The 14,425-nt window shown below is 37.9% G+C and overlaps 1 protein-coding gene across 5 annotated transcripts in view; it reads right to left on the bottom strand.

Annotated features, from left to right (window-relative positions):
- CACNA2D1 (calcium voltage-gated channel auxiliary subunit alpha2delta 1) overlaps window positions 1-14,425 on the bottom strand; it is an 857,854-nt gene that overhangs the window by 63,241 nt on the left and 780,188 nt on the right. For all 5 annotated transcript variants that reach the window (XM_089685880.1, XM_089685888.1, XM_089685869.1 and 2 more), the window contains 4 exons: window positions 9,250-9,334; window positions 6,666-6,728; window positions 2,234-2,337; window positions 1,850-1,936 (listed from right to left, as the gene is read on the bottom strand). In XM_089685880.1, coding sequence (XP_089542006.1) covers window positions 1,850-1,936; window positions 2,234-2,337; window positions 6,666-6,728; window positions 9,250-9,334 — 339 coding nt within the window. The remainder of the gene's footprint in view (window positions 1-1,849; window positions 1,937-2,233; window positions 2,338-6,665; window positions 6,729-9,249; window positions 9,335-14,425) is intronic.

Here is a 14,425-nt window from a genome sequence, read left to right on the forward strand (position 1 = left end):
GCTAAAAAAGGGCCCCTCTAATCCCTATACCCATCTCACCATTGCTCCTGTGCCACCCCTTACTCTGCAGATGGCTCTGGTGTTGACAACCTGGGGGATCAATAATGTCACTCCTCTGTGATCTTGTTCCCATCTGGCTTAGCAATTGTTTGTTAGATGTCACATACCTAAAAGTGTTAGGTATTGTTGCTAGCTGCTAAGGAGGAAGCAGCAGCAGGAGAGCACTGGAAACCTAAGTGTAAGGGAGTCAGAGAAGAGAGGGGAGCGGCTTTTGCATGAGTAAGCTGACAGTGTCCCGTTATTTGTTTATTATTTTATGTATTTCAAGTACTTATATAAAGCAGTATTAAACCCAAAACCAAAAAGGTAATATATTTCAGATTATCAGTCAGTAGATGTGGTGGCTGCATCATTCTTAGGCTTTTTCCCCTCTGTTTTTACTTGTTGATCTAGCTAGTAACACACTTCCTGCATTGGCATGCCCCCACTCTGGAGGAATGAACACAGGGGGCACCTTTGGACAATAGTATTGTCAGTCAGAGGGGAAGGGAATGTTAGATGTACTAGCAGATTTGGATACAACAACTAATTGAAGCCAAAGCTAATACTTTATAACAGGGGCGGACTGACCATTTGGAAACTCAGGCACTGCCTGAGGGCCCGGGGTCAGTAGGGGGCCCCATCAGATGCCCCTGGTACCTTTTTCATAGGCTTTTTTGAGTTTGGGCAAGGACACAGGGGCCCCATGATCCCCTATTGTCTGGGGACCCCATGAGTTGTCAGTCTGCCCCTGCTTTATAAGCAGTTACAGGAAACAGTTTTTTTTTCCTTTTGGGATAAAGGTTTTACATAAATACATAAAAGCTGATCATTGTAAGCACCCCTGATAGTGTTAAATGGTTTTTTTCATCTCTGTAATTGGTGCATTCTGCTGGGGAGCCTTTGAAAAACAACAGGCTTACTGGCTAACTCACCAAGTGAAATTAAAATAATACAAAGAAAGCCTAAAAAAATATGGATTTGACCATCACAATTAAGAAATGGTAAGCTACAATATAATACATTTTTGCTTTTAGGTTTAATACCACTTTAATGTAAATAATCTTATTAGTGTGCCTTACTGTTTTAGAAATATTGCTTTTATGTAAAAATTTAATTAATCTACCTGGGGTAGCCACATTTATTTAGTGCATTTGCAAGGGAGTCTGGGGCACTGTTTTTTAAAATTATATTATAGTATTTATAGTAAAAAAGAGAAGAGAATACAAATTGATGTTTTTTCCTTAACGTAGTTGGAAACCCTCTCATATACCCCGTAAAATGACTGGCCTCAGATAAATCACAGAGATTAAACAAATCCTCCTACATAAGTTGTACTTGTTTATTAGCAGTATTCTCTTCTCTACATTCCTTCAAAAGTGCACAATTGTGATAAAATCTTCATCTGTCAATAGCACAGAGGAGGGGGTGGAGAGCTGCAATTAAAGAACTTGTATATTGTGTGAGAGCTGATTGGAGGAAAAGGACCCCCCTTCACACAGCACACAGGAACAAAGGAACTTGCAGAGCTGTGTTTTGAATAAACAAGCTGTGTGCAAAGCTCTCTCCCCCATCACAACTTTATCTCATGTGTCAGGAGGAAGCACCAGAAAGAAAACACACTTAGAGCTCTGGAGATAGACAAGTAAACACTACATATATATGTGCTTTGTTCAGATTTTATAACTGAGGTTTACAACCACTTTAAAATAACAATGGGCTCTAGCAATGTAGATTTGTCATACTCTCCTACAACTAAAGTGCAAATTTTAATGATAATATAACTCAAATTGTCAATAAGGCTACTCACCAGCAGGCTTAAGTAATTTACCATCAATGGTTATTTCCACTGCTTTGCTAACCATTATACCATTTTCATAAGAAGCCAGCCCAGTTCCTATTTTAAAAACAGCACAGAGTGAATACAATGTATACCAGAACAGGAACTGAAAGAAGCAAAATGCTAGAAGAAAGATATCTAAACCAAGTTGCAACCTTTATACCAGACTGAAGTTTTAGTAGACAAATTACAGTTGAGACCTTTTTTTAACAGTCAAAGGGGTATATGATTAGAGAGCATAGTTTTACCATATTTAACAAAGTCACAAAATGTGAGAGATGTCCCTTTGTTAAATAAAACAATACTCATAAAATTAGGGCACATTTGACATTATGAAGATGAATGAAAACTTACTGTTGAAAAAAGGAGCTGTAAAAATGTAATTGTCATTGTCCAAACTGCGCTTGTAAAAACTGTCTTCATATGTTTCAGGATCTTCAAACCAGTACTCCCCAGCACTAAAAAAATTGAACCAAAATAGTAAAAAAAAAAGATTTACAAAGAAATGTTCCAGAATTAACCTAAATGCTATTCATAATTGGAGCAATGTCATATCAGAGGAGCCAGAGTCCATAATGCAAATATAAAGATGAACGCTTAAATCCAGACAAACAAAATGTTTTTTACATTTTTTTAACCATCTTTATTCCTAAACAATAATACATCTGAAAATATGTTTCAGGTATTTAGGCTTCTGCAAGTAACACATTTTTTAAGAAGATAATTTGTATTGTAAATAAAGTTACTAATGCACCATAGGTCTCAATAATTATTTTAAAATAGTGTACAGTAGATGTGATCTGCAGCATCCAGTCTAGTTATATTTTAATTTCTTACTTGTGCCAAAGACCAGACATGATGGGGGGGAGGATTTACTAAAGCTGGAGAGTGCACAATCTGGTGCAGTTGTGAATAGAAACTAATCAGCGTCCAGGTTTTATTATCAAAGTTTAATTGAACAAGTTGAAGTTAGACTGGTTACCATGCACAGCTGCACCAGATTCTGAATGTTACAGTTTTAGTGAATATCACCTTGTGTGTGTATGTAGTAGACTTTTATGTACATGTATTATGTTCCCAGTTAGGACCCTATTTTTTTACCTTCATCAATGAAGCAATAGGAACAATATGAATTTCATTTTGCAAGCTTACTGTACCGACCAGTGCAAAATAAATATTTTTTTTCTTAATTTTATGAGATAAAACATGAATTTCAGTGTAGCCATTAGACGTAGACTTGAAATAAACTGTGTATTTCTTTTGGTTTCCTAATGTGCTTTTAACTATATATTTATGTTATCAGACTTGGGTTTATTTTCATGCCCTGCATTGTGACACAACTGTTATAATGCAACTGTATCCAGAAAGCAGCATGAGTCATATTCCTAAATTGTAAAAATAATCAACACTGCTTGATACTTGTATCAAAAGTTCCAGATGGCTGAAAAAGGTGGTGTCAAGGTGGAATACCCTTTAAAGCAAAAACTTAATATACAGATAAAAGATATATACTGCACATATGTGCACACATGAAAAGACATACACATTTATAGAACCATGAAACATCATTGTTCCTTTTAACACCTTACAACTGTCACTCTAGTCTATTTCCTTTGGATTGTGGTACTCCAACCTATTCCTACCTACTCATAAAAGTAACTGCACAAATAATATTGCTAAAGGAGATCAGATACAGCCACTTAGGATAAAATTAAAAAGAAATCAAAATTAAATGATGAAACAATGTCCTTTATTTGTGCTTATTTTGTATGTACGTTTGTTGTTGTTTTTCTGTTTTCCCAAATTTGGACAGTAGCTTGTTAATGTTTTTAACTGGAACTTTGACATTTGCACTTGTTGATGTCATCACATGTGGATGGTAATGATGGGAGGGGTTTTAGGGTATATATATTGTATTGCTTCATATGTTTGTTGCCCTGAGGGAGATGAGCTTGTCTAAACGTCAAATTAATTCTTCACTGTGTGTTCACCTCTCAAAACCTGTGAGTGCTGCTTTCTCTTTTGGACTATATGTACTACAGAATTTGCTATGCACCCAGGATTAATTTTTCATCTCTGATATGTCTGAAGTGGCAACCACTGGATTATATACTATATAGTAGGTAAAATAAGTATTGAACATGTCACCATTTTTCTTGGTAAATATATTTCTAAAGGTGCTATTGACATGAAATGTTCACCACATGTCCCTAGCAACCCATGTAATCCATAGATATAAAGAAATCAAGACAAATATGTTCAGAAATTAAGTTGTGTAATAAAATGGAATGATACAGGGAAAAAGCATTGAACACATGAAGAAAGGGAGGTGCAAAAAGGCATGGAAAGCCAAGACACCAGCTCAAATCTATCAGTAATTAGAAGACAATCCTAACCTTTGTCAGTGCAAAGTAATATTAGCTGGTTTAGTCTCAACTGATGACCTATAATTTTATTACTAAGGTGTCAAACAAGAAACATCTCATGATGGGTAAAAGCTTCTCTCAAGAACTTCGCAACCTTATTGTTGTAAAATATACTGATGGCCTTGTTTACAGAAGGATTTCTAAACTTCTGAATGTTCCAGTGAGAATTATAGGGGCCATAATCTGGAAGAGGAAAGAACATCATTTCACCATAGCATATATCTGTCATGTCTCTATAATGATGAAGCTATACATTTGGAATGTTTACTAAAAATTTTGTTTTAAATTTGAACATGATGCGTGTAATTAGAAAAGTTGTTTGCAACAGAATATACACTATATTGCCAAAAGTATTGGGACACCCTTCCAAATCATTGGGTTCAGGTGTTCCAACCACCTCAATGGCCACAGATATATAAAATTAGGAAACCTAGGTATGCATTCTGCTTCTACAAACATTTGTGAAAGAGTGGGTCACTCCCAGGAGCTCAGTGAGATCAAGCCTGGTACCGTGATAGGTTGCCACCTGTACAATAAGTCCATCCGTGAAATTTCCTTGCTACTAAATATTCCACGGTAGGCAACGTAAAATGACAGAGGTCAGAACATGCTGAAGTGCACAGTGTGCAGAAGTCACCAACTGTCTGCAGAGTCAATAGCTAAAGATCTCCAAACTTTGTGTGGCCTTCAGATTAGCACTACAACAGTGCATAGAGAGCTTCATGGAATAGGTTTCCATGGTCGAGCAGATGCATCTAAGCCTTACATCATCAAGTACAATGCAAAGTGATGCAAAGTGTTGGATGCATTTGTGTAAAGCATGCCATCACTGGACTCTGGAGCAGTGGAGACGTGTTCTCTGTAGTGACCAATCACACTTCTCTGTCTGGCAATCCAATGGATGTGTCTGGGTTTGGCAGTTGCCAGGAGAATGGTACTTGCCTGACTGCATTGTGCCAAGTCAGGGGCGGACTGACCATTTGGAAACTCGGGCACTGCCTGAGGGCCCGGGGTCAGTAGGAGGCCCCGTGAGATGCCCCTGGTACCTTTTTCATAGGATTTTTTGAGTTTGGGTGAGGACACAGGGGCCCCATGATCCCCTATTGCTCGGGGACCCCATGAGTTGTCAGTCCGCCTCTGCTTTATAAGCAGTTACAGGAACCAGTTTTTTTTTTTCCTTTTGGGGTAAAGGTTTTACATAAATACATAAAGGCTGATCATTGTAAGCACCCCTCAGTCCGCCCCTGTGCCAAGTGTAAAGTTTGGTGGAGGGGGATTATGGTGTGGGGTTGTTTTTCAGGGGTTGGGCTTGGACCTTTAGTTCCAGTGAAGGGAACGTCTAAGGCATCAGCATACCAAGACATTTTGGACAATTTCATGCTCCCAACTTTGTGGGAAAAGTTTGCAGATGGCCCCTTCCTGTTCCAGAATGACTGCTCACCAGTGCAAAAAGCAAGGTCCATAAAGATGTGGGTGAGCAAGTTTGGGGTGGGGGAACCTGACTGGCCTGCATAGAGTCCTGTCCTCAACCTGATATAACACTTTTGGGATGATTTAGAGTGGAGACTGTGAGCCAGGCATCCTCATCCGACATCAGTGCCTGACCTCACAAATGCACTTCTGGAAGAATGGTCAAACATTTTCATAGACACACTCCTAAACCTTGTGGACAGCCTTCCCAGAAGAGTAGAAGCTGCTATAGCTGCAAAGGGTGGGCCAACTCAATATTCAACCCTATGGACTACAACTTTGCATACTTTTGGCAATATAGTGTATATACAGTATATAACGTGTATGCTGATTGCCATTTGAGTTTGATTTCTTTTTCATTTTATCCTAAGTGGCTGTATCTGATCTTCTTTAGCAATATTATTTGTGCAGGTATGGTAAAACCTTTTTTTTTATGATATAACCCTTTATTTATGAGTAGGTAGGGATAAATAGGAATGCCACATTCCAAAGGAAATTTGCACATTAAAAATTATGTTTATATGTTATTAATGAGCACCAGTAATAGACTAAAGTGACAGTTGTAAAGAGTTAAAAGCAAAGATGGTGTCCCATGGTTCTATAAATGTGACAGCTGTAAGCTTTAGCTACTGCTGGAATATTAGTGTCAGCATTATATCTTCTTGCTCCCATCACTGGCTATTATACCTACAGAAACAGAATCCGTTGTACACATACACTGTTTTTTGCATGTGAATCAAACAAGCTATATTCCCATTTGTAAAAGCAGCCTACTACCTATTAATACAGAAATCAATTAACCCAAAAGCATTTCTGTTTAAACTGTACTGTATAATGTTTTAAAAATACATGCTCTAAATATATCATAGGTAATGAAAATGGCACATTACTTTTTTGGATACACTCTGGTGATCCCACCATCTGTAGCTACAAATCTGGCACTGATCCCTTTCCTGGAAGAGCAAAACATTTATAAACAAGTGTAATACAAAACAGCAAATATTAGTTAGTGATGAATGCAATCAAGCAAATTCATTTTATTTTTTTTTCTCATGCTGAATTACAAGGGCAGATCAAATCATATTTATAAGACACCCTGGGTATTTACAGACATTTTTTTTTCTATGCAGGGCAAAGAAACAAGTTCACTTTATAACCATCATCACTAGCTGCTTATAGGTTCCCTTCACACCCTGCCACTTCATTCCTCTGGGTAAGCAAAGTACCAAGTACTTTGTAGTATGAAAAAGCAAGCGACTCATTCCCCTTCCTCTTTCAAGTCATCACACTTTCTCCCAGCTCTGTGACAGTGATGTGCACTTGATTAGCCACCAATAAAGCACCATTGTTGTCATGTGGAAAGATGGAGAGCAAGTCACCTTCTCCCCATATCCAGAAGTAACAGTTGAACAGAGTAGCAAGAAGAAGAGAAGGTGAGTGGGTCCTGCTAGGAAGCCTAAAGGGAACCTGTTGCATTGGGAAAGTACAGATTCTGTTTAAAGGTAATGTAAAATGAACCTGCCAATAACAATCCACCACTCGTACTCTCTGTTGGGCTTTTTATTTATTATATATCAGCAGGAGGAGTAAAACTCCCTTCTGCGGACAGAGAACAGAGGGGAAAATCTCCAAGAGATGGAAACAACTGAAAATCTTAACACTGGAATTCCTGAGAAACTAATCCAATCTATTAGTGTCTATAAACAAAACTAAAACAGCATTTTGGGTGTAATACATATTCCCCCTTTTAAAGGCAAACTATAATTGGTTTGGATGATTTTTCTTTACGTGTATATGTTTTTGAAAACATATCTTTCATATATACACAGCGGATAAAATAAGCATTGAACATGTCACTATTTTTCTCTGTGAATATATTTCTAAAGGTGCTATTGACATGAAATTTTCACCACATGTAACAACCCATGCAATCCATACATGCAAAGAAACCAAAAGAAATAGGTTCAAAAATTAAGTTATGTGTAATAAAATAGAATGACATAGGGAAAAAGTATTGAACGAATGAAGAAAGAGAGGTGCAAAAAGACATGGAAAGCCAAGACACAAGCTGAAATCTATTAGTAATTAGAAAGCAATCCTGCCCCTTGTCAGTACAAATTAATATCAGCTGGTTCATTATCAAGGTGTCACACAAGAAACATCTCATGATGGGTAAAAGCAAATAGACCTTTGCCATCTTATTGTTGCAAAACATACTGATGGCATTGGTTACAGAAAGATGTCTAAACTTCTGAATATTCCAGTGAGCACTGCTGGGGCCATAATCCAGAATTGAAAAGAACATAATTTCACCATAAACCAGCCACAACCAGGTGGTCCTCGCAAGATTTCTGACAGAGAAGTAAAAAGAATAATCAGAAAAGCCAAAGACCACTTGTGGAGAGCTTCAGAAAAACCTGGAATTAGCTGGTACAATTGTTTGAAAGAAAACAATAAGTAATGCGCTCAACTGCCATGGCCTGTATGCACGCTCACCATGCAAGGCTCCATTGCTGAAGAAAAAGCATGTTGAAGTTCATTTAAAGTTTGCTGCACAACATTTAGTCAAGCCTGTGAAATACTGGGAGAATATAATCTGGTCAGATGAGACCAAAATTGAACTCTTTGAATACCATAATACACACCATGTTTGGAGGTCAAATGGCACTGCACATCACCCCAAAAACACCATACCAACAGTGAAGTTTGGAGTTGGGAACATTATGGTGAGGGGCTGTTTTTCAGCACTGGCAAACTTCATATCTTTGAAGGAAGGATCAATAGAAAACTGTACCAAGACATTCATGATAAAAATCTGCTGCCATCTACCAGGATGATGAAGATAAAACGAGGGTGGACATTTCAGCAAGACAATGATCTCAAACAAAAAGCCAAGGAAACTCTCAACTGGTTTCAAAGAAAGAAAATAAAGCTGCTAGAATGGCCCAGCCAATCACCTGACTTGAATCCAATAGAGAATCTATGGAAAGAACTAATGATCAGAGTTCATAGAAGAGGCACACAGAACCTTCAAGATTTGAAGACTGTTTGTGTGGAAGAATGGGCCAAAATCACACCTGAGCAATGCATGCGACTAGTTTCTCCATACAGGAGGTGTCTTAAAGCTTACCAACAAAGGATTTTGTATGAAGTATTAAATAAATTCAGTTAATGTGTTCAATACTTTTTCCCTGTGACATTCAATTTTATTACACATAACTTACTTTCTGAACTTATTTGTTTTGGTTTCTACTGTATGTGTGTATGGATTGCATGGGTTGTTACCGCCATGTGGTTTACATATACTTTAAGCTATAAATTGCATCTATTAAGCTCAGTGAAAAGGAGGATTTTTCAGCAAAGCTGCTAAGACTAGCATTGAATCATAAGAAAGGGAATAAAGAATTCTACTGTACTTGCAGGTTTAAAATGTAAATTGTAAATGTAAAATGAAAATAAAATGAAAAATCTTACGGTAATGGACCCTTCCAGTGGTTTTGAATAAGGTCAAATGACAACCCTGCATCCAGTAAAGCTCTGTTAATCAAGTCTTTGTTACCTGTTTTAGGTCAAATAAAGTAAAATACATGTTAAAGCAAGTCAATAGTTTTAAAAAACAATCTAGGATTACATGGTAAAACTAGTTCTGGATTTATGCCCACAGCATCCAGTCTCATGGATTATTTTCTCGGAGCATAGGGTTTGAGACATTTAATGCAAGCACATTGAGCTAATAGTTTAAACCACTAAAAACTAGTAAAGGAAGAATTATATGTGATGCTGAATAAAATGACAAGAGATTCTAATCCCACATTCCAATTTGCCATTCATTTTATTAGTAATCGAACATAAATGAATGATAGGCGGTGACATCTGTTATGCTGTCCAGTCCTATCCCTGTATGTTTTCAAAGGGTTGGCTCTAGATGGTTAAGTTGCTAGTCTTTGTTTAAATCCCAAATGAAAAATCTCCCTTGCAGTGGGACTATGCCCACTCTGAAAGCGTTAACTGCTCATTTAGGTCTAGGGGAGAGTAAAAACATGTTACTTACCTTATACTCCACTCCCCCTGCAGATGTCACTACCCCATGCTCTAGCAGTGGACATGGTCCTGGACTCTACATTAGTCTTGATGATGTCAAGAGCCAGAATCTTAGACAGCTGGAACATGGGTAAGAAGACACTGTGGGGACCAGTCTAGCTGTGCAGAGGAATGGAGGAGTTGATAAATAAATCTACTTTTCCATGCTCCTTAGACCTAAACAAGCTGATAACTCTTTATAGTGGAGGCCCAGCCACATTGTGAGGGGGAATTTTCATTTAAAATAAAACATGATATCAGTAGAAGTTAGCTTAGCGCAGAAGGCATACTCGCTGCAGGTAAAAAAAGATCTATTAAAGTGTAGGCTACTGTATTGTAATGCACTGTATCCAAGAGGATGCTGTCATGATCACAGCGTCAGACCCCAGACCTTCTCACCAAACTCGTGACCGAAGGACTGGCCGATCTAAAACCGCGATGTGACGTGCGTAACAATGCCACACCCAGCTGCACCCTACACAGCAACTCTCCAGCTAATGGTCAACTGATCGATGTGCCGTCCGCCTGAGCGATTGTTACTGGGTCAGGTTAATTAAGCAACTAACCCTTCACTGCCACCACCCCTTTTTGTACAGAGAAAGGGGAAACTTTCTTTATCAAATATACGCTGTAATGGTTGAAAAGTTGTCTGTCCAATACAGTCACCGCAGGCCAATTGGGCAGAGGATTAAACAAACACAGTAGCGTCTCTTTAGAAGCAGGGATTCGTAAATTGCAATTAAAAGCTATAGAAACAGTTCAGCACTTTCAGAAGAAAGATTTATTACTAAAAGGGTCAAACAGGTGCAATAAAAATATTTACAAAGGAGATGTAACTAAGATATATATATATACATACAAAGAACCATAGCACAGCAAAGAGATATCAGAGAGGAAGTTAAAGGGTTAAGTTACTTGACAATTAAGCCTTAGCCGTAAGCAGATCCAAGTTTCAGAGCAAAGGGTCTCCCCAGGTGGTATATTGATGTTACAATTGGGAGATGTCTTCAACTTAACTTTTTAGCCTGCTAGCCTGTGTTTTAAAGTCCCCCAGCAGGGGGGTGGCTCTGAGTAACTGACCAATACTCTGTTTAGGGAGGGATCATCGGGCGGACTCTGAATTAGAACCAACATCTTCATAATCCATGATATGAAACATAGGGGACAAACTGACTTGAGGAATGTTCATTTAATTATGTCACCTAAGCTGCTAGGTTTTATGAGGTTACAAACTCTTTCAATTCCTGGGAAAAGCTGCCTTATCTCTGTTACGAGGTGAGAGATTACACATGTTCTGGGGCAGCCAGGCTCTGTCTCTCTTGGGGGCTTTGTAGCTCTGGGCCCCCTGCTGCTCTATTTGCCAGTGACACTTTTAACACACACACACATCTGTCACTGTGCCTCTCAGGAAGGGAGGGGGAAGGAGAATGAGAAATGAGAGACACAATATATACTCCGTACCAAGATGGAGGTGCCTACAAAATGGTTGAACTGCGTATTTCACTGTGTTTTGCGCAGTTTTTGCGACAGATGCTGGTATATAAATATGAGTTCTCCTTCTCAAAGCAGAAATCCAGTTTTGACTAGGCTATTGGCAGTCTAGGATATTAGGAGGGAAAGGCATGTGTGACTTACCTGTTCTTAATAGATAAGTATGGCCAAAACTTTTTTGGTGATACATCTCTTCTGGGTCCCAGGAGTGCACTTTGAATTTTGCACTCCTATTGTCCCAGAGTCAGCCGACAGTGAGCTTTAGCCAGATTTTGGCTGACATCACAGAGCCACTTCAGGCTCTGGAAGGATCCCAAGCATATTGTCAGGATCCACCAGCTGCCTGATTGATGGACAGCGGCTGACAGCCGAAGCCAGCTGAGCCCACCCCTCTTTAGCTCAGCACTACAGTAGGTGCTGGAGGGGCAGAGGTGAGAGCAGTGACTGACAGTCATTGCTCTCAGCTCAGAGCTGACTGAGAACTGAGTGATCCATGTCATGTCAGGTGAGTATGGATGTTTGTTTCCTCCTCCCTGTTGAACTAGAAAAGTGATCTATTACCCCCATAGCAGAGTTATGAAAATCCACAACCTGCTTAAAGTGTGTGTCCAGCCATTCGTTTTCATTTAAGAGAAATCTACACTTGCCTCAGATGGGTACTGAGGGAAAATTTGCAACAAAGTTACAGAAAGGTTCTAATCTTTTCCTACTATAAATATATATATATATATATATATACACACACAGTTGTGCTCAAAAGTTTGCATACCTGGCGAGAGGGAATAAGGAATTCACCTGCACATTGCACATATTTTAAAGACTTTATTTATGCACTTTATTGATTGTACTTGCACAGTTATATATGAATTTGCACAAAATTGATGGATTGATCACATATGATTATATTGGCACAGATTAAGGTTTTTATTTACCTAATTTTCATCCATTTATTAGTCACATTGATTAAGGATTTTTGATTTATTGATATCAGTCACATGAATTAAGGTTTTTGATTTATTTATATTAATTTATTCCTTATTGATTCACAAGTCACAGTGATTTATAATTCATTTTATATTCACAAGCTACAGTGATTTATGTATCATTTCAGGTATCAATTTATGTATTTATTAGATTGAGAGAAGACTGGATTAAGTTATATATATATTAAAATAGGAGCGCGGCACTATACATATATATAATAGATATAAAGAGATATCCAAAGCCTTGAATATGCCAGTCAGTACTTTTCAATCACTTATTAAGAAGTTGCAAGCTCAGGCTAATACAAGGTCAGGTAGACCAAGTAATATTGCAGCCACAACTGCTAGAAGAATTGTTCAGGATACAAAAAAAAACCCACAGTTAACCTCAGGAGAAATACAGGCTGCTCTGGAAAAAGATGGTGTGGTTGTTTTTAAGGAGCCCAATACAACAATACTTGAACAAAAATGAGCTGCATAGTCTAGTTGCCGGAAAGAAGCCTTCACTGCGCCAATGCTACAAAGAAGCCCACTGAGTGTCAAGGTGTTGTCAGGCATATTGTAACCAGGCATTTTCCAGAGTACCACACAGATATGCATGTATGTATGTACTATCAATTATAGAGCTGCAAAAAAAAAAATATTTTCTTCCCAAAGATCTTCATTTCATGAGCTTTTCTCAGTGGAGTGTGTGTACATGTGTGTATTGCAAAATTTCGTAATGCTATATAATGTTATGCAAATATCTATTTAGCTATTTCTGCATCTCTACTTTATAGCCCAACCAAATAAAACCTTTTATAACCTTTTTATCTTTAGGTTAACCAGAATATGATAAAAAAAATTGTTAAATCCATTTAACTGAAATATCCTTACATAGCTAAAATATGTTATTTAAATTGCCTAAGGACATTCCTAATAAGTTTAGGATCACTGAAAGATTCTCTTTTTAATGTTGAAATGTGGAAATAAATGTGCTAGTAGATAATGCATTACCAGATCATTTAAGATACACAAACCTATTTTGATTTAGTACTTCAAAAGACCCACTAAGTACTTTTTTTGGCACAAGAATATTTATGTTTAGTTACATTATCCTGGCATTTTAAAAACCGTATGTACAACAGTCAGAAATGTGGGATAATGAAGACCAGTTCCACAACCAGATAACTGAAGATTAATTAAAATGCAGTTATTACTGATAATATTACAGTTGTATAGTCCTGTAACTAAAATGTTCAAAAATAAATTATCTCATCAAAGCAATGTTGTATTTACAAATTGGTAAATTTCCAAGTCTGTTTCCTCAAGATCTTCACAATTGTGGCTGCATGATCAGAGACATTGGAAATATATATTGATTTTCTGCATGTTATGACATCCAAAATGATATAGTGAACAACTTTCATTGGAAGAATTGGACAAACAAAAAACAAAACAAAACAGCAAAAACCAAAACAGCAAGATAACAATGAGTTTCTAAACTGCACATAAGGGTCATGTTTGGGCTTAAATTCATAGACTTGTAGTTTACTATACCTATAGAAGTCACTTTTTGGGTATACTTAATTTGTATGGCCCAGTAAATAGGTCTTTTGTACCAGCCCACAGTGTCTAGATTGTCAGCAGTTCCCAAACAGGGTGGAAAAGGTAACAAGGGAGACCTAGGTGTAATCAAACTGTCCACAGAGCAGCAGAAGATTAAACATTGAGCATTGTGGAGTCAAGACAGCCAGATGCTGTAAGTACCAAAGTATCAGACAAAAGCATAATTAAGAATCATATTGGGGGTTGCTGTCAAGGGATATGGGAAACAAGTGTCAAAGTCTAAAGGCAGCTTTGAGTATTGATCAAGAGTCACAGTAGGGTAAAAACAAGCAGAGTTAGGGCAACAGGGTCAAAAAGAAGTGATTTTTTAAATAGCACACAATACCCCAACCACAAGGCAATCAAATACAGTCCTTGATCAATTTGCGGAATGACCTGGCTATACCAAAAAAACTGGTGTGTTCTTATGTGCACAGAACATCTGACAAGTCGAGTGTCTGCAAACCTACTAGAACACAGGAAGGGAGTCTAGAGTGCAGGAGTGGAAT

This window comes from Staurois parvus, unplaced genomic scaffold (assembly GCF_062004578.1).
Source record: "Staurois parvus isolate SC_StPar_1 unplaced genomic scaffold, SC_StPar_1.0 ptg000019l, whole genome shotgun sequence".
Taxonomy (NCBI): Eukaryota; Metazoa; Chordata; class Amphibia; order Anura; family Ranidae; genus Staurois; species Staurois parvus.